This window comes from Myxocyprinus asiaticus, chromosome 11, assembly GCF_019703515.2.
Source record: "Myxocyprinus asiaticus isolate MX2 ecotype Aquarium Trade chromosome 11, UBuf_Myxa_2, whole genome shotgun sequence".
NCBI classification, from domain to species: domain Eukaryota; kingdom Metazoa; phylum Chordata; class Actinopteri; order Cypriniformes; family Catostomidae; genus Myxocyprinus; species Myxocyprinus asiaticus.
Window position 1 is genome coordinate 46,809,824 of NC_059354.1, and position 21,379 is coordinate 46,831,202.

At 37.3% G+C, this 21,379-nt stretch overlaps 2 protein-coding genes across 2 annotated transcripts in view; one reads left to right on the forward strand and one right to left on the reverse strand.

The window, feature by feature from the left end:
* The window catches only part of LOC127448416 (ceramide synthase 6-like), a 427,716-nt gene that overhangs the window by 293,803 nt on the left and 112,534 nt on the right, over positions 1-21,379 (reverse strand). The window lies entirely within an intron of this gene.
* Positions 1-21,379, forward strand: part of LOC127448043 (low-density lipoprotein receptor-related protein 2-like) — a 124,436-nt gene that overhangs the window by 100,974 nt on the left and 2,083 nt on the right. Inside the window, exons 65-78 of the mRNA XM_051710302.1 lie at positions 464-595; positions 682-825; positions 1,158-1,323; positions 1,454-1,582; positions 2,305-2,525; positions 2,894-3,073; positions 5,518-5,637; positions 6,303-6,393; positions 9,644-9,711; positions 9,985-10,102; positions 10,396-10,522; positions 12,417-12,524; positions 14,614-14,730; positions 21,239-21,307. Of these exons, the coding sequence (XP_051566262.1) occupies positions 464-595; positions 682-825; positions 1,158-1,323; positions 1,454-1,582; positions 2,305-2,525; positions 2,894-3,073; positions 5,518-5,637; positions 6,303-6,393; positions 9,644-9,711; positions 9,985-10,102; positions 10,396-10,522; positions 12,417-12,524; positions 14,614-14,730; positions 21,239-21,307 (1,790 nt within the window). The remainder of the gene's footprint in view (positions 1-463; positions 596-681; positions 826-1,157; positions 1,324-1,453; positions 1,583-2,304; positions 2,526-2,893; positions 3,074-5,517; positions 5,638-6,302; positions 6,394-9,643; positions 9,712-9,984; positions 10,103-10,395; positions 10,523-12,416; positions 12,525-14,613; positions 14,731-21,238; positions 21,308-21,379) is intronic.

Below are 21,379 nucleotides of genomic sequence, written 5' to 3' on the forward strand. Positions count from 1 at the left end.
CTAACCCTAACCCCAACCCTAAAACTATGCGAATATAGTGTTGGTAGCACATCCTGATAGGTAGCATATATTTTCAGGACACCTGCATCATTTGTCAGTGCGACTTATACAAAGATGTGACTTCTATGTGTTTTTTTTTTCTCTCAGCAACACGATTTTGACGCGACTTGTAGTCAGGTGCAACTTTATTTCCAGAAAATACGGTAAAAAAAAGGCATGTCGTGAGTCCTTTAAAATTCAATAAATTATAGAAAATGTTTGGTTAATGCAACCTCTGCGAGTCATTTACATAAGAAAAATATTGGACCTCCGACTAGTAAAATGAGCGACTAAAGTACAAATGTAGTGTGCAAGCACTTGTGTTTGGCCTTACTTTTTATCTAACAGCTGAGCATCATGCTGAACCATCAGACATTGTGTTATTCCTGTATTTGTAATGTGAGGTGTTTTCTCCTCTCTGCAGATGTAAACGAGTGTGAGATTTATGGTGTGTGTCCTCAGTTGTGCCAGAACACTAAAGGCAGTTATGAGTGTTTCTGTGCTGAAGGCTTTCGATCTGTGGGGGAGCAGCTGGGAGCCAAATGCGCCGCTGAGGGTGAGGCTTACTGCCTTTGTAGACAGTAGACAGCAAGGCAGCTATACCTTCACCATTTAACCCGTCAATCTTTCTTTTTGTTTAAGGAAATCCTCCCGTGTTGTTATTGCCTGATAATGTGCATATCCGTCGCTTTAATCTCTCATCGGCGCAGTACTCGGATTACGTGGATAATGCAGAGCACATTCAGGCCCTGGACTACCTGTGGGACCCAGAGGGCCTTGGCCTCAGTAAGACTCCATACATATTTGTATATATCTAAATGTTTTGCAATTATCTTTAAATATATTGTTTTGATGCTTATAATCAGCGACTTATAGTCTATTGTTTTATATTAAATTCCATTATGCCATTTGCAATGCATCATGAGATGAGTAGTTTCACTCATAAAAGAAATACAGAGTTTATTTCCCCCTGATTTTCAAATAATCGTTTGTGATGTTGTGATTCATCTCAGAGAGTGTTGGCTTGATTCAAGAACCAAAGCCACTGAAAAAAGTGCTCTATTATGTTTTTGTTTCTGTAATGAGGTTAATGAATTTGAACTGAAATGATTTTGCAGGTATAGTGTACTGGACGGTGTTGGGACGAGGCTCTGAGTTTGGTGCAATTAAAAGGGCCTATATGACTACGTTTGATGACTGTGGGAATAATCCTGTAAAGGAAGTTGATCTTGAGCTCAGATACATCTCCAGTCCTGATGGCATCGCTGTGGACTGGATTGGACGGTATATGAAATGACTTTTTTAAATTGACTTCCTACAAAATGAGATTTGATGCAGTCTGATCTTGTTTTCTCCTTGGCTTGTTTCTCAGAAAAATGTCCTTATACTCGGTTGCTTTTTGCTTTTCTGTTAGCCATATTTACTGGACAGATGCCGGGACTAATCGCATCGAAGTGGCCAAACTGGATGGGCGTTACAGGAAGTGGTTAATTCATACAGATCTTGATCAGCCAGCTGCAATTGTGGTCAACCCTGCTGGAGGGTAAGGATGTTAAGATATTTGGGTTGTTGACACATAACATGTTCATGGGCTTTTTTTTATCAAGATATTCGAAGTGTTGTCCAGTGGGATAACATTTAAAAAAAATACAAATATTATACAATATTTTATTGACAGATATATAAATTACTGTTGAAGTCACAGGTAATGATTACCTGTGAATACACATTTACTGCTCAAAGGTGATGGAAAATTCTTGAAAAGTCATAGTTTTTTTAATTATATATTTTTTTAAATAATTTTATTGTATTTTATTTTTTTTTTACAATTATAAATATGTAATTGTAATATATGTTTAATAATTGTGTATTTTTATTAAATGTATCATTTGAATTTTATTATAGTAATTTTATTATATAATATTTTATTTAATTTATTTTTTGTTAAAATATGTAAACATCCTTAAACCAAGATAAATTTACTTGAGAAGTAAAATTGTGTAAGATAGCAATACTTGTCAGAGAATATATTTTGAAGTTTTGAACATTTTCAATGGGGTGAGAAAAATAAACAAGTAAACAAGCCATTTTACATCAAGTAAATGCATCTTGTTTAAAGGATTTGTTTTAATTTATTGATTTATTTATTTATTTTGGAAAATACTGAGTAAGAATAATTTTTTGCAGTGTATTTTGCAAGGAAACACCTTTTTGAAATTACTAAGCATTATTTTGTATATATGTGTGTGTGTTTGTATATATCAGTAAGATGTTCTGGACGGACTGGGGCAGAAAGCCCAAGATCGAGTCAGCGTGGATGGATGGCCAACAAAGGCAGGTGCTGTTAGATGAAGATCTGGGCTGGCCTACTGGATTAGCTTTGGACTACTTGAATGAAAACCGGATCTATTGGTGTGACTCCAAAGAGAACATCATTGAGTCCATGAAAGAGGATGGAACAGACCGGAAAATTATCATATCAGGAGGTGAGACACAGGAGCAATATAACAGCAAACATCTTTTAAAGGAATAGTTCACCCAAAAATGTTGTTCCAAACATGTATGCTGTTATTTTTACAGTTGTAATACAGCTCTCAGTGATAAAGACAGTTAATTGTGACTAGGTCTGTTGGCTAATAAAAACAAACAAAAGCACCATGAAAGTAGTGCATTCAACTCACCAAAAATAGCTTTTTGTGAGAAACGGACTGAAATTTAAGTTGTTATTCACTGATAACATTCAGATGTATTCACTGATAATATTCAAACAACATGAGGGTGAGTAAATGATGTCTGAATGTTCATTTTGAATGAACTTACCTGGCTGTCATTCTCATGTTTGTTGTCAATGCAGATATTGGTCACCCGTACAGTCTGGATGTGTTTGAAGGACATGTGTACTGGACGTCTAAAGAAAAGGGAGAAGTGTGGAAGAAGGATAAGTTCGGGAAAGGAGACAAGGTGAAGGTGTTGACTATAAACCCCTGGTTGACTCAAGTACGCATCTACCAGCAGCACAGATACAACCACTCAGGTGAGACAGGTCTATCTGTCTGTCTGTCTGTCCCTTTGTCTGTCTGTCTGTCTGTCTGTATTTGTCTGCTTGTCTATCTATCTGTCTGTCCCTTTGTCTGTCTGTCTGTATTTGTCTGCCTGTATGCATGTTTGCCTGTATGCATGTTTGCCTGTCTGTCTGTATTTGTTTGCCTATCTATCTGTCTGTCTGTCTGTCTGTGTCTATTCTTTTGTCTATCTATCTATTTGTCTGTCTGTCCCTTTGTCTGGCTGTCTGTATTTGTCTGCCTGTCTGCATGTTTGCCTGTCTGTCTGTCTGTCTATCTGTCTGTCTCTTTATCTGTCTGTCTCTTGTCTTTTCCTCTGTCTGTCTGTCTGTCTGTATTTGTCTGCATGCTTGTCTGTCTGTCTGTATTTGTTTGCCTATCTATCTGTCTGTCTGTCTGTGTCTATTATTTTGTCTATCTATCTTTCTGTCTGTCTGTCCCTTTGTCTGTCTGTCTGTATTTGTCTGCCTGTCTGCATGTTTGCCTGTCTGTCTATCTGTCTGTCTCTTGTCTATTCCTCTGTCTGTCTGTCTGTCCCTTTTTCTATCTGTCTGTCCCTTCGTCTGTCTGTCTATCTGTCTGTCTATCTATCTGCCTGTCTGTCTGTCTGTATCTAATATTTTGTCTATCTATCTTTCTGTCGGTCTGTCCCTTTGTCTGTCTGTCTGTATTTGTCTGCCTGTCTGCATGTTTGCTTGTCTGTCTATCTGTCTGTCTCTTGTCTATTCCTCTGTCTGTCTGTCTGTCTGTCTGTCTGTCTATCTGTCTGCCTATCTATCTGCCTGTCTGTCTGTCTGTGTCTATTATTTTGTCTGTCTGTCCCTTTGTCTGTCTGTCTGTATTTGTCTGCCTGTCTGCATGTTTGCCTGTCTGTCTATCTGTCTGTCTCTTGTCTATTCCTCTGTCTGTCTGTCTGTCTGTCTGTCCCTTTTTCTATCTGTCTGTCCCTTCGTCTGTCTGTCTATCTGCCTGTCTGTGTCGATTCCTTTGTCTATCTGTCTGTCTGTCTGTCCCTTTGTATGTCTGTATTTGTCTGCCTGTCTACATGTTTGTCTGTCTATATTTGTTTGTCTATCTATCTGTCTCTCTGTCTTTCTGTCAGTCTGTCTTTCTGTTGGTCTGTCTCTCTCTATTGGTCTGTCGGTCTGGCTGTCTCTATCTATCTGTCTGTCTGTCTCTATCTATCTATCTGTTTGTCTGTCTGTCTGTCCCTTTGTCTGTCTGTCTGTATTTGTCTGCCTGTCTGCATGTTTGCCTGTCTCTATCTACCTATCTGCCTGTCAGTCTCTATCTATCTGTCTGTCTGTGTCTATTCCTTTGTCTATCTGTCTGTCTGTCTGTCTGTCCCTTTGTCTGTATTTGTCTGACTGTCTACATGTTTGTCTGTCTATATTTGTTTGCTTATCTATCTGTCTCTCTGTCTTTCTGTCAGTCTGTCTCTCTCTATTGGTCTGTCGGTCTGGCTCTGTCTGTCTGTCTGTCTCTATCTGTCTGTCTGTCTCTACAGTATCTGTCCGTCTGTCTGTCTCTATCTATTTGTCTGTCTGTCTTTCCCTTTGTCTGTCTGTCTGTATTTGTCTGTCTGTCTGTCTGTCTGTCTGTCTCTTGTCTATTCCTCTGTCTTTCTGTCTGTCCCTTTTTGTGTCTGTCTGTCTGTATTGGTTTGCCTGTCTGTCTGTCTGTCTCTGTTTGTCTGCCCCTTTGTCTGTCTGTCTCTATCTATCTATCTGTCTGTCCATCTGTCTGTCTCTATCTACCTATCTGCCTGTCTGTCTCTAGCTATCTGTCTGTCTGTGTCTATTCCTTTGTCTATCTGTCTGTCTGTCTGTCTGTCTGTCCCTTTCTCTGTCTGTCTACATGTTGTCTGTCTATATTTGTTTGCCTATCTATCTGTCTCTCTGTCTTTCTGTCAGTCTGTCTTTCTGTTGGTCTGTCTCTCTCTCTATTGGTCTGTCGGTCTGGCTGTCTGTCTGTCTCTATGTGGCTGTCTGTCTCTCTCTACTGTATCTGTCCATCTGTCTGTCTATCTGTCTCTTTCTATCTGTCTGTCTGCCCATCTGTCTGCTCGATCTATCTATTTGTCTGCCCGTCTGTCTGTCTCGATCTATCTGTCTGCCTGTCTGTCCGCTATCTGTCTGTCTGTCTCTATCTATCTGTCTGCCCGTATGTCTATCTATCTATCTATCTGCCTGTCTGTGTGTGGATCTATTTTCCTGTTTGTCTGTCGGCCTATCTTTCCATCTGTCTATCTATCTGTCTGTCCGTCCATCGATCTGTCTGTCTGCCCATCTATCTATTTGTCTGCCTGTTTGCCCATCTATCTGTCTGTCTCTATCTATCAGCAACCCCCTAGCAACCACCCACTAAATTCAGACAGCAGTCTGTTTGCTCACTTTCTCTGTCTGTTTTCTTGCAGTGCTCAACCCGTGTCAGGACACCTGCAGTCACCTGTGTTTACTGCAGCCGGGTGGATACAGCTGTGCCTGCCCACAAGGCTCTATGCTTCTTACCTTCAACAAGAATGAATGTGATGCCGGTAAGAGGCGCAAAGATTGCCACTGCCTTTGCTTGCTTGTATCATCATATTTCTTTATATTATAACACTCTACATTGCCAAAAGTATGTTTACACCCAAACACCATGCCCATATGTACTCATTTAACAGCTTCCACTCTTCTGGGAAGGTTTTCCACTCGATGTTGGAACATGGCTGTGGGGATTTGCTCCCATTCAGACACAAGAGCATCAGTAAGGCACTGATGTTGGGTGATGGACAGGTCTGGTTCACAGTTGGCATTCCAATTCATCCCAAAGATGTTGAATGTGGCTCAGATATGGGCTTTTTGCTGGCCAGTCAAGTTCTTCCACACCAGACTCAGTAAATCATTCCTATATAGACCACACTTTGTGTGATGTTGGAATATGCAAATTTATCTTCACTAGAGCTAAGAAGTTTATCCAAACTGGTTAATATGAAGGGGCATCCACATACTTTTGGCCATGTAGTGTGTATGCATGTGCTACATCTAACAGTGCATGACTGCATTATTGCAGTGTCATATTGAGAGAATGATAAAAGATAGAGGTAAAGGTACTGTGTGATATGATAAAGTTGTGGCTGTTTTCCCTTGTCATAATTTTGTGGCTTGTGTTGTTGTGGTGATGTCATGGTTATGTCATGCCTGGCCCTTGCACCTGCAGCCATTGAGGCAGAGGTGTCTATGCCGCTTGCATGCAGATGCATGAACGGAGGAACATGCTACACTGATGAGGGAGGCCTACCAAAGTGCAAGTGAGTGTGACCACTAGTCAAAAAAAAGATCAACATTTTTAATCTATACTAATTTACACAGAAAATAGACAAATGTGGGACAAAAATAAAAATCTTTGCTAGCATTAAAAGTGGACAAAAATAAAAAATAGAAAAATAAAGTGATATGACCCATTTAAGGACTTGAAATAAGAAACGTTAAGAAATGTAACATTGCTGGCACGCAGAGATACAAACTTGCACAAGCCGGTAGAGCTTGGATAAGCATCTGGCCTTCTCGCACCACCACCAAAGTTTATGTGCTCCCAACTTTTTCTGTGCGCCCCGCAAGTGAAATCATGCGTGGCCTGATGTAAAAAGAAACTTTGTATAAATCTGCTTCAGATACCACATTTTTTAAATAATTGTGTTATTTATTATATTTAAAAAGTAACATTAACATAATTTGAGCATAGCTTTAGAAAAAATTGGGCTGTGAATCAATTACATTTTTAATATCAACATTAATTACATATGTATGCCTATTAATTAATCACAATTAATCACTTATAAATATTTGCTGAGAAAGTCCCTTAAATAATAATAATTCAATATATAATGATTAAATAATTATAAATAGTTATATCTAAATAATGATAAATATGATATAATATATATTATGACTATAATAATTCAGATAATTCGAAATTAAAATGAATTACAATGTTGTGGTAGATGAGTAAAGCATTGATAAAACAATACAAAAAGTGGCTTTAGAAGGCAATATTTTGTTTATTTCCATATTATTGAACATAAGCCTACCATTGGCCAACAGTCCACAGCAATCCACTTTGCAATTGAATTCGTCAATCTTTTCTATGGACGTGTGAATGTACACATGCGTCAGAAGGACACGTCTCACTTTGATTGTGTCGCGTCATAAACACATTGTTTTAGGCCACTGTGTCAAATTAAATGTAGTTTGAAACTTAGCAAAAAACACATCTGGAGATCCCTGCATAGTGGTTTGTTGTCTGTACAGCTGCTCGTTGCCTAAACACCTGGAGTTTCGCTTACTGCCCCCTGCTGAAAACAGGTGGCACTTCAAGCTAGAATTGGTCCATGGGCATGATTAATTGCGTTAATGTTTTTATGCGTAATTTTTTATATAATGAATCGCGCTGAATTAACACGCTAAATTGACAGCCCTAGTAAAAGTATAAAGCAAAACCTAAATGCGTCAAAGTTTAATGGGGGAAAAAAAATACAAAATAAATAACCGACTATGCTTACTAGTAGCTGCAGTACCGCTTAAGGCTGATTTATACTTCTGCGTTGAACGTACGGTGTAGGCTCCGCATAGTGGCCAGTGTGTTGGTTTGCATTTATAGTTCTGCACTGGTGTGTCTTCATCGTTCTGTGAGTACAGTCAAATGCTAACAATATGTTTCACAAAAAGTATCTGAACATGTTGAAATGTTGGTAGGCTACATATTATTTATTATACTTGTTGCTATAGCAGGCTGAAAATAAATGAGGAAATGACTGAACGTTTGCTCTTGAGTGGCTTAAATAATAATACATAAATATTTTGGCATACATTTGACGTTCCATGCAGAAAAAGAAATTGTCAAATTAATTAATTAACTACTCGCCTGAATAACACAAAACGGGTGTCGTTTTAAAGACTATACAAAGCATATAGGCAATATAACCAACTCTTACCAGCTGTTTTTTAATTTGCTGACAAAAAGAAGTGTTCATTTCCATAACTTATGATTATTTACTGAACATCATACTGTCAAACATACGGTCAAATTATCGTGTCAGCAATATCAGAAAATCACAAGTAGAATACAAAACATATTGTTTCACTGACATATCACATTAATATCATGTAAAGGCCCGGAGAAAAAAGCTTTTAGAGTTTATAAGCTGTAAATAGATAGCTTTTGCCGCATTTCACTTGTAACTTCATGAAGCACAAAAAGAATAAAAAAAAAAAAAACAGCAGATGCTCCCGATTGAGACAATTGCTTTAATGGTCACGAGTCCAATTGCAGTGTTATATGAGGCACAGACTTTTAAATAATTTTGGATAAAATGTGACGCTACCTCAGACATCCTTGATTTCATCCTGGGCGGCGGTCTCTGGTTAAAGTGGACCAATCACAGCTGTTGTCATCTGCATCGACGTGATGTGCAGTCACATTTTTGAAGAGGTGTACGTCAGACTACAGCGTAGGCTACACCGTAGGTTCGACGCAGACATTTTGTCAAAATTGTGCTATTATCGGTTATTATCCGAAGACTCCCTGGGCTTTTCAGAGATGCCAAATGTTTGAGAGTTTGGCCATGACAACTTCCTCTCCTTGATCTATAAAATGGATTGAAATGTATCACAGTTTGATTCAGCACATCAAAATCAGAATGAATAAAATATATATTTTTTTTTTCAATAAGACAATTTTTATCATATGTATTTTATGCACCAAACACTATATTGACATTTAAAAAAGGGAAATTGTAAAACTTTTTTCGCTGTGTGTGAGGAACTTATGGTGAGATGACATCATAATAACTTGTAATGTAAAATAATGAGATCTTTATAATGACAGAGTAGGCTGCATATATGAAAATACACAGAAATATTAGTTCACACTTTAAATATATCTTATAAAAAGTATGTGTTAGATTTTCAAAGCTCTGTGATTTTTTTTTTGTATAGTGGGCATGAATGGAATGTAATGGTGATAGAGAGATATGCCTCAAAAGCCTATTGCATCAGAGTTGATACATGTAATTGCAACATGCTTTTTCAATAAAACAATATACAAACTTTTAACCAAGCATAAGTTGCTTATATTCAGCAAATACTCATTTTACAATATCAGTAATAATATAATCATTACTTTTACTTTACTAAAATAAGCTGCAATTTATAATTTTTTTGCGGAAGTCCGCCATCATTTTAAATAGATCATATAAACATTGAAACTACTTTTTTCACACATAACCACTAGATGGTGTCATAAACATGCCAAATTTACGTACTGTATGTTTATTTGCTTTTCAGCTTGAACAGAGAGTGAGACAGGAGCTGTTAAACATTGTGTATCATATTTGATACACATGGCATTATAGGGTTAGACTAATCTGTCCTGTCTGTGTCAGATAATTTTGGTTCAGCTATGCTAAGAATCAGTGAAAACTATTTGATAATCCACATTTGACTGAACAATCATTAATCTTCAATGTTTTTTGTCAAATCACTTTGTTTTTTACTCCTCAGGTGTCCGTATGGCTACTCAGGTAGTTACTGTGAAATGGGCAAGTCTAGAGGTGCTCCTGCAGGCACAGGTAAACAAACTGCTGTGACATGACACTTTGTTACATATAAATGGTCCCTTACTGTATAACTGATTATTTGTAAGTGTGAGTAATTGGCCCATAGTATCATGTGATGCTGTTATTCATCCACTCTGATTACACTAACCAGACTGAAACCAACTAGTTCAGCATCTTCACAGAAGGCTTGTCTCATCCGCAGCAAATGACCTGAAATGTCATATGAAGTGAACCAGAGTACACTTCACATATCTCAAACTGTGCATTCTGTCTGTTTGTTTGTAGCTGTGGCCGTTCTGTTAGCAGTGGTTATTATTCTGATAACTGGTGCTCTATTTGTGGGAGCCTTTCTCAACTACAAGCGCACCGGCTCTCTCATTCCATCCATGCCTAAACTACCCAGGTACAACATAAGCATCACTTAAGCACATACCGTTGCCTATGGCTGGGCGATATATTTAATATTCATTATATATTTATAAGTATATTTTTGCTGGTGATATGAAATTCAGGCATATGGATTTTACATGCTTTTATAATTTTTTTTTTTTTTTACATTTTATTATTCAAGTTTCCTTAAGAGTATGTCATTAGGCTGTTTGCCCGCTGAATGTTGTCAAAAGGCAATGATTATTATTCCAGTGATTCAGATATCATGTAGCAAATTCGCTCCAGTTTTCCCCTGTTTATGTTTAGTCTGATCAGCCTGGTGAAGTCGGGCGACACAGGAAACGGGGTGTTGTTCCATTCAGGCGATAATGTGACGATGGACCTGGAGCCTCAGTATTTGGGCGTGTCCTTCATCGACACAGCTATGCAGCTGGTAAATGAAGCCTGTTTTTGTTGATTTAACAGTAACTGTTGTCTGCTGAACCTGTGGTAGTACTGATTATTATCATTTCCAGACCTTGTTAAGTGTAAGTGCACGAGTGTCTAAAGGTAATGCTGGGATTCAGCTACCATTAATCATGATCTACTTGATGGTGCTAAAGATAGTGTTTTAAATTGAAGTGTGTAATGTCTGAGTAACTAGCATCAGTTGCAAAAATAATGTCTAGTCTGGTGCATTTTTTGGCTTCTGCCTGCAATTTTCACAGCCAAATTTAAAAGATCACCATACACGTATACAGTGGACTTCTTGCATAAAATTGGTCTCATTTTACAGAAAACCCCCCAAATTAAGAAAATATTCCAATAATTCATAAATAATATTGTAAATGTTTAGTCTTACGAAGAACCTATTTTTCCGCCAAGTTTATCAAGTTTTTCTACTGGACTGCATATTTTGTTCTGAACTTCTCAGACATAACAATGGATTATTGCTTAAGCAAGCTCACAGAAAAGTGAACAATGGCTCATTTGTAAGAAAACAACCTAAGGTAAGAGTTGATATAGAGTTTGTGGCAGTGGCATAGCCACCCAAAACGTAAGCTTGCACACCTAAATTAAATGAAAGGTTTTTTGACAATTATAATATGTAGGGGTGTAAAATGCATCATTATTATGCTGAAACTTCAATGCATTGATTACGAAATTTAATAATAATTTATAATGATTATAATAATACGCAATGTGTTACAGAGGCCATCTCAGATTACACACGCACTCTCGCAACAGATGCCGGGCGTGTGACTGAGGAAACAAGCACACTTTAAATTAAGACAGTTTATACTACTGAGTTCAGATTTATGCCTCATATTTCTAATTGCATGTGTCCATACAAGCACACAAGAGTTAAAAAAAATATATATATATAGCCAAAAGAAATTGATGCAATGGTTGTTAATGGTTATTTTATTATATTTCACTTAATTGTGTTTTAGTTCTTGCACACCCAGTTTTCTCTTGGCACACCCAAAGTCTTGTTTCAATCTACGCCACTGGTTTGTGGCTATTTGGGGCTTACAGAAGCAGTGATAAAGGCAGACATGAGATGTTTGTATTGTCTTACAGAAACCAATTTTGATATTTCACTTCGTGATTCTTTTGATAAACATATGGTGTTAGGACAGCAAAATAAGTCATGTTCCTGAGAGCAAGAGCTTTTATTTGATATATGACATGTCTATTAAAGTGCTATATGAAACACTTTCGTCTTTACTGCGTATTTCTACAACATTACCAAAAGGTGGCGCTCATTTGCGACACGGAGGCTTTCTGGTCTTATCTTGTTATTTTATGTAACATAAATGTAAACGTGATGGAGTTCTGTGAAAATGGTACCAAATATAAATTGACTTGTGGATCCGGTGAGTTTTATTTTGTAATCCTAATCTTATTACGCAGTCCTGGCCGTGAGTTGAAGAGGTTAAACAGGTTTCCCAGACACAGTTCCAGTCTTCCATTTGTCAGAGCAAACAGATAGTCCTGCCGCAAACTCACGCCATTGGTTGAGCCAATGTTACTGTGTCAGACTGGTCGGTCCACAGAGCCACAGTGTTTACACTTTTCGGGGGAATCAACCTAACTTATAGCTGTCTCTACATATAAAGCTGGGACAGCAGAAAATATCTGAACAGAAAACACACTTCAACTTAAAAGAGCTGTCTCAGTAGATTTATTTGGCCTGCCAACTGAATGCGACTGTATATAAAATTGGTCTATTATGAAGTTCCATTGTAACCTAATTGTGGGTTTTAGCCGTGATAAATATCTTTTAAATATAGAAATGTAATTTTCTGTTTTTCTGATTTGGATCCTCTGGTTTTTGCTATTAGAATGTGAATTTTGCAGACAATGGGAGGCAGCCAGTCACATTTGAGAATCCTCTGTACTCAACTACAGCTGGCCCATCCAGCGATCCGGCAGTAATACATGCTACACAGGTACATTGCCTATTGCAAACATTTCATTCTGCTCTAGAAGATACTACTTGCTGCAAAAAATAAACAAATAAATAAATAAAATCTTAATCAGTCATTTTGTCTGATTTTACGGTTAAAGCTACACCATGTAACTTTTGGCCTTCTAGCAGCTGAAGCTTAAAACGGCAAGTTACTTGCAGAGTTGTGATTCGGCACTGCTCTTCTACGTGGATTAATCTAATGGTTTGAGGACTCTGAGACATTTACATGCAGAGTAGGAGTCATGAGTCGATGTGCTACTTTCATGTTGATATTATGTTATTCGTTTAAACATTTATAACCGATATACAGTATAACTTTAAACAACACTCTTAATTATATTTTAATATGATTATTCAAGTGTTTTATCCACTACACAATACACATTAATGTTTGTATTGTACTACACATCAATACAAGAGGTGAAACTCGTGAAATGGCTGATATGAGTTCAATTCAACACACTACATGATGAAATATACTTTATTGAGCATGAAAATAATATGCAGAAATGTGCAATATAACAATTACAATAATAAACATTTACATTTCTTTGGAAGTATAGTTAATAGACAACATACATCTACTGAAGGCAAAATAGCATAAGATATTAATACTTATATTTGGTATTTAGATATTAAGAAAATGTCTTAAATTACTTTGAACTTCCTCAGACCCGAGCATGACGGCTGTGTACATTTTTAACTAGTAGCACATAATAAACAAGAATTTGTTTTTTTTTTTTTTCTTTTATATAAGAGCAAATCGACATTTTAAATAATACCAAGTTATAGAAATGGTTCATTATTCATGTTTTTGAGACGTTATAGACATCACAGCTGATTTTCTATAAAGCTGAATAAATAATTCTGATTAAAAGTAATGGCCAGCATCATCCAATCACTGCCAACCATGTTAAAATAAAAATTTGCATTATAAATTCAGAATCTATGCACTGATTACCATTGTCCCAAGTCTGCCAAACATGTTGAGTGGTGCAAACATCATCTGCAGCCTGAAACAGAACTTTTAGTCAGATTTTTGGAGTGAATGCACTTGGCTGCATAGAAAGCTATAGGATGTCCCCTTGCTCCCTATTTAGTGAACGACTTAACCTCCAGTGTGCTTTCTGTCTGCACTGATCTCAGAACAGTTCGAAATGCACCTTATTTTTATATTAACTCCATATACATTTCTGAAAGCAACATTTTTCAGCTTTTGGATGAACCCATTGATTCTCAATGTGAAAATGCACAGTAAATATATAGGAATGCATTTACTAATGTTAATGAATAGAACCGTATTGTACAGTGATAACAAAATAATATATAACAAAATTTATAATAAAAATGAAGCGAAATGACCTACAGATGTGTTAATGTTGAAAGTTATTCAAAATAACTAACATGATTTTTCAACTTTTGAGGGAATAAGATCCCATTTTCCCACATATGTGGACATCATGTTTATCAGCGTGCTGACATGCGAAAAATTATTGGATTTTTTAAAGCGGCACATCAAAGGAAACTAGAGACAGTACTCTTTACAACCAAACAGGTTTCAATCAAAAAACTTTAGAGGTTTCTTACCAGGCGCAATTTTGTTCGTGCTGCATCCATAGAAGCGCTTCACTGAAATCATCGTGCATCGTCATGATGTTGTGTCACGTGACTCGGTGCAGCAGAAGTTTAACCTTGAAATGACAGTGTAGTGTTGCGAACAGTATTCAGAAAGTTTAAATTCATTTAAATTATGCGTTGTGTATAGCAAAGCCAAAACACGACGTCCACCCATGTGGACGTGGGGTCGCACGAGGATAAACCTATTGGCAAATTTATTTTTCAAGCATAAACCTAGCAATATTTTAGTAGATTTATGCCCACAACAAGAAAAGAAAAGTAATATGCCAGGTTTGCTTCTCAAATAAATGTATCTTGTTTTAAGGATGTTTACATATTTTAACAAGAAATCAAGAAAAACTATTTTCTGCAGTGCAGTATAAACATAGCTGAACATTTTCACCCTCAGCAGGGTCTTTAATGTTTAACATTGTGTGCTCGACTTCATACAGGTGACTGTGAATGTCAGTGGTGAGCAGGTGGAAAGGAACTTTTCAAACCCAACATACCACGCTCATGAACAGACAGTTGAGGTGAAGAGCGTACCGGTGGAACAAAAGACCACACAGGTGGGAAAATCATTACATATTTGTCTTTTACATTTTTGCCATTGATCAATCAAAACAACTTTTCAAGACATAGTGTAATAGCTTGACAAGTACAGTTTTCCTTCCTGTGGTAGTGTATTTTCAATTGAAACAGTAACTTTGGGTGGGACATATTAAAGGGCATTTTATGAATAGCCAATAGGATTGATTTACATCACAGCCATGATACCTAAATTGCTGCTTGCTAGTGGGTTACAGGTGGTCATGTCTAGAAGTGTTCCTCATCAATCTCGCGAGATTCTTACACTGTGTTAATTTGAAGTTGCACAGCAACGAGGAGCACTCATAAAGGATTATTTTAAATTGACTGTTTTGATGAATAGTCATTCTTGATGACCAATTCAAGATCTAAAATAAATATCTAACAAATTTGATAACTTCAGCTCTACATCTGCTACTGTCGGTCATGAGATATTGTTGGTCAGTGGAGAGGTACATCGATCAGTTCTTTTAATAAGCATCTGAATGTCTAGTGGTAACTAATTCGCCCCTTGCACTAGAGGCTCTGGGTTCTAATCGACCCATATGTAACTTTACATTTTAATAAAACAAAAATTGCATCCGCACCTCAGTGGACGTATATCTTGAGTCGGGACACATTTGTTTGCATTTTTCTTTGCGATACGACTAGAAAGGAGCGTAAGCTTCAGAACTCGCAGCCACCCATTCTCATTTCCCCAAGTACGTCACTGTGGCACACATGTTGCCATCTTATTACTGTAAATTTAACGCATATGATGTTTTTAAAATTAAAAGCAGTCCATGAGCATGAGGTAATTTTACCCAGATCAAACCTTTCACTCAACTCTCTGACCTTCATTGTGACCAAATCACTGAGAGGAAATCAACTTTATATTCATTTTATTTATTATTATATAGTATTAAAGAAAAACATTAAGAGTGGAAACAGGAAACTGGGTCAAAAGGCAGATTTGAACCCAGGTTGTCCGCATGGAAAAAACACAAGCTCATCATTCTTACAGACTGAGCCATCACAGCAACTCAGCTTACAGTTTGTATTTAATTTAATTGTTTCCACCAGACTATACCTACACTGTGTGGCAGGTATGTACAACTAGTGTAAATAGTCATTCCGTAATAATAGTAATAAAGTTATATTATTGATATTATTTAAGTTTTTAAAGCTCTCTGATATTAATACGCTGATGCGAGCAGAAAAAGCGGCATAGCATCATAGTAGATTGCGCATGTGCGAGATTGACGAGAGAGGAATCCCTTCTAGACACGACCGTTACAGGTGGTATTAAGGGGAGGGAAATTCTAATTCTAGAGAGCATTTGATTGGATAAAAATCTGTGTAATGAGGGGGGCCTGGGTAGTTCAGCAAGTAAAGACGCTGACTACCACACCTGGAGTCGCAAGTTCGAATCCATGGCGTGCTGAGTGACTCCAGTCAGGCTTCCTAAGCAACCAACTGGACCGGTTGCGAGGGTGGGTTGAGTCACGTTGAGTTAACCTCCTCATGGTCGCTATAATGTGGTTCTCACTCTCAGCGGGGTGCTTGGTGAGTTGTGCGTGGATGCCGTGGAGAATAGCGTGAAGCCTCCACACGCACTACGTCTCTGCGGTAATGCGCTCAACAAACCACATGTTAAGATGCGCGGATTGACTGTCTCAGACGCAGAGACAACTGAGATTCGTCCTCCGCCACCCAAATTAGGCGAGTCACTATGCCACCACAAGGACTTAGAGCGCATTGGGAACTGGGCATTCCAAATTGGGGAGAAAATAATAAAAATAAAATAAATCTGTGTAATGCTACATTTATGCTCCGTTTCCCTTGAAGAGAAAGACTGCATTAAATGCATATATCTGCTAATGGTTAATTTTGCCAACTTATAAGCTTACACTTATAGGTGGTGTCAAAGCAAATAGACATGGACTAAAAGCCACAAAGCTCCAATTTGCATTTCCTTTCTTTCACACTAATACATGAAAAGGGTTCCCACGCATCGTGGAAAACCTGGAATTTTGCAATGCAGTTTTCCAATCATGGAAAATTTGAAAAATACCTAGATGTCCTGGAAAATATTTAAGTATAACAGAATGGTTTGACTGTGTTGCTAGCAAGGTTTCCGTTACGTGTACAAAAACATGGAACAATCGGGACTCGGAATAAAGTCAAATACACAGTCATTTTGTCACTGCCGGCAGCTGCACATTGTGGAACAACATCAACGTTTAAGGGCGCTTACACCCTCATGATTGATTACAGCAGCAGCCAATCAGGTCCTTGGCAATTGCTGTCCAACAGAGGCAGATCGCTTGATTGGTTACAGCTACGGCCAATCGCATGCTTGGCTACAGCAGCGCGTGCACAGTGAGAAGCTGCATTCGTGAAACTTCTTGTTCATAAAGAAACTGAATGACTTGGTACATGTACGGATCGACTGAATGAGAGGGGTATTTCGTTCGTTTACTTCAGCATCGGCATGTAAGTCTACCTTGTTCATTTACATTTACATTTATTCATTTGGCAGATGCTTTTATCCAAAGCGACTTACAAAAGAGGAATACATTGTAAGCAAATCATCTTAAGGAGACAGTGGTACGAAAAGTGCCGTATTACAAAGTTTCACTAGCATCAGAATAGTAGTATTCAAGACAGATTAAATTGCAACAAGAATTATTTATTTATTTATTTTATTTAGTGACTGGTGAAGTGCTCATGGAAAAGATGTGTTTTTAGCCATTTTTTGAAGACAGAAAGTGAATCAGCTTCACGGATGGAGTTGGGAAGGTCATTCCACCAACGTTGTATGATGAAACCGAAAGTCCGTGAAAGTGTTTTGGTGCCTCTTTGTGTTGGTACAACAAGGCGACGTTCCTTAGATGACCGCAGGCTTCTGGTGGGAACATAGCTCTGCAGAAATGATTTTAGGTATACTGGAGCAATGACTGTTCTGTATGCCAGCATCAGAGCCTTGAATTTGATACGTGCATCAAACGGCAGCCAGTGAAGTGGTGTAACATGCGCTCTCTTTGGTTCATTAAAGACCAGATGTGCTGCTGCATTCTGGATCATTTACAGGGGTCTAATTGCGCAATGAGAGCATTACAGTAGTCCAGTCTAGTTATGACAAGTGACTGAACAAGAAGTTACAAGAAGTTGTTCATCGTGTAGAGAAAAGGGCGGAAGAGCTATTAATGTGTAAAAGTGATTGATGCTTATACATGTTGAGGGGCTTTTCACATGCCAGCGCTGCCGAATACATTAAAGTCTATTAAGTGATGCGTCAGCGCAACCTCGGCTCCAACTTCACACAAGTGTTCTTCACACGTTTTTGCATCACAAATGATGTCTTTGAGAGTACAAAGCTAGAATAAATATTTTAAAACTGTCCAAATTTATGAAGAGATATTGAATGTCTCATAATTTATTTTAACTGATTATTACCTTATCATTTTCAAGAATCCAGAGACCCCAGTTATTGAGCAAGCTCATAAATTCGCCCCTCCGTGATGCTTTCTACAACGCTTGTCATGTGAAGGGCAAAATGCCGCTTGACGCTGGCATTAAGCGGAATGTAGATGCCTTGACTTAACTCATGTGAAATGCGCTTTACAATGATGAAATGACATTATTGAAGCACACAATTATTATTATTAGGCTATTATTGTTGTTTTTTCTGATAAAAGTCATGCTCAGCAGTTTAAATACTGTAGGAAAATTATACAGTAGATCAGCTTTGCTCTTATAATGCTTAAACATTCTACTGAAGTCAGTAGATTTGAAATGCAAATTTTAATAAAGGAGAAGGTAAGGACATTCCTGGTTTGGAAACACTTTGTCGAGAAAATTGGCATTCACGCACAAATGTAGTGTCACGTCACAGAATTTACACCAATTGTTGCCTGTGTTAATCATGATGATAGGATCCTTGAAAGCCAATTTATTGTACATGATTATGGATTGATCTGAACGGCATAAAGATCCGATCACTGCAAACATGACACTTCCAGGAGTGCCAACACAAATATCTCGTTTCAAGACATGCACATTTGACAAGTGCACAGAGAACAAATGAATGGCCACTGTTTGTGATTAATTTAACCGCGGTAGACATCCGTTTATTTATTAAAGTTGCTTTTTCACACCAATCAAAATATCAGACGGCAGTCACGGAATTAGCCCACAATACAAAAAACATATAATTTCTGTGCACATATGTTTTAAATTAAAAATATATGCACAATACTAGAAGAAAAGCTTCAGTGTGCTTTTTTGGAACACTAACATATAGCCCAATTTTATTAAATTATTGTTTATACTTTTGAAAAAATGCTGGCAAATTCCCTATTTAAATTAAATAAATTGCCAAATGAAAAATGCATTAAATAAAAAAAATAAAAAAAAACATATTTTTAGACCTATATATGACTTTTCTTTACACAAACTTAAATTAGCCATACCCTGTTCTGCAGACTAATAAAGTCGGCTGAATGACATTTTCTACACTTCAAGAACTATTTGTCCAATGTGGAGTTCACTTTCAGAAAACGAGCTTTTGAACATTTTAAAACTTTTAAATATTTTAAATGTAACCCTCTTTACCTCGGATCGCATTTGCTGAGCTTCTTCAGAAAATGTAAATTGCATTATGACACTAAAAATAATTTAAGTTTAGTTGGTCGTTAAAAGTTGCTGGACAAATATACTGGACATAATGCAGCTGTGATGGCAAGGCTTTAGATTAGATGATTGTTCAAAATAGCCTATTGAATATCAGGAATGTATCATATATAAACCCTGAAATTACACCGCATCAGTTTTTCTTTAATAGCTGTGCACACAGTATATACACATGGATGGATGGTCCTTATACTAAGACTGAAAGTTTCCCCCACTACTTGGTGCAGGTTGACAGCTTGAACAGGGCAATAACGATTTGCTTTCGGGTCAGTACCGGTGGCAACCTGCAATAGGCGCAACATCAGGACCAATATTACAGTCCTATCAGAAGGGCAACTGCTCCCTTTTGATTGCAATTCCTCGTCTTATGATTGCATTTATTTGTGAAATTAAAATGACTGTAAGCTGGCTAATTTCAATGAATTGTCTCAATACTCTCCCCATTTTACCAAAACTTAAGAAAAAAAAAAAAATTAGGGACATCTGGGAAGCGAATTCGCGATAAACACACATTTCTGTATGGAAACGCCTTCAGGGCAGATTTCTTTTGCGCTAAACCAAAACTTATGCGACAAAGTGTTTTTTTAGGCATGACGTCATCACGCACACTATTTTTAAAGGTAAAAGGCCATTTGAATGGAAACAGGCAGAAGACGGCAAATTTCGCAAAAACTTTTTTACGCATTTTCACTTTGTCGACAACAAAATAGTGTGAAAAGTGGATGGAAACTATGCTAATGACACACTCGATGCACATAAGACACTCGTTTGTCACCACCTAGTGGCATCTCCAGAAGTGGTCACTAAACTAATCAATTAATGAAACTGAACAAATTTATGAAACAGAAGCAAGCCACAACAAAATACCCTTAATTTTGCAGCTAATTCCGCATAATTGTACAGATCATTTTCTATACTTGAATCGTTAAAATAGCTTAAGTTGGTGCTTTTAGCTTTTTCTTTTAAAAAAAAGAACCCCATTAAACATGCCGTTAGATCAGTGATTGTCTCAACTTTTTTTTTACCCTAATGAGAAAACACAGAGTCTAGTCATAAAAATGGCATTAGCAATAAATCGCAGAATGTCATGCAATATGACATTTGGATGTAAATGTCAATAAATCAAATTAAAACTGTGATATGTCCTAGTGTGATAATTAAACTAAAGTCTCTGATTTAATTGAATAAATAAATAATCTGCAAGTGATGCACACTTCAAAATGAATGTGTTGAGATGGCCATGATCATCAAGCGTGCTCTTGTGTGTGAAATGACAGAGACAGAGATCACTCTGAAGTGCACAGCACATACAGACTATGTATATATTTAATTAAATCACAGCTTTACAGGGATTAATAATCACACTGGAGCAAACTGCTTATCTGGAGGTGAGAAACTACCATCAAAAACACACAGAAACGGCAAAATAAAAGCTTGATTTAAATGGACGCATGTGTTTTTGCTTAAATATTACACTTGTTGGGTGCATAATGTCCTGGAAATGTCCTGGAAATTTGTGCCTTGAAAAGAGTGGGAACCCTGATTAAGCACTGTAACAACTATATGCAAAGCTGTCAAAATAGGGCCTCATTTTTTATTTTGTGATGTTATGAGGCTCTAAAGAAACAGCGAGATGCAACGCAACAGCCAAAGACTTCAGTTGGACACATTTGAACAAAGATCAAAACATTCAAATATAGCATAAATGACCTAACTACTTGAGGACTTGGTTGATTTATGTGTCAAGTACTCAAATAGTTACAATGATCAAATGCACATCTCTGCATTTTACTTTTACATTCATTCATTTTTCAGGAGCCCAAATGGAGTTTGTTTAAAAGAAAACTGAAGCCAAGTACATTTGAAAACCCTACTTATTCAGAGGTGAGGACCCAGTCAAATCCAACTTCAGACAAAATAATATGATTATTTATTTATTTATTTATTTACATTGAC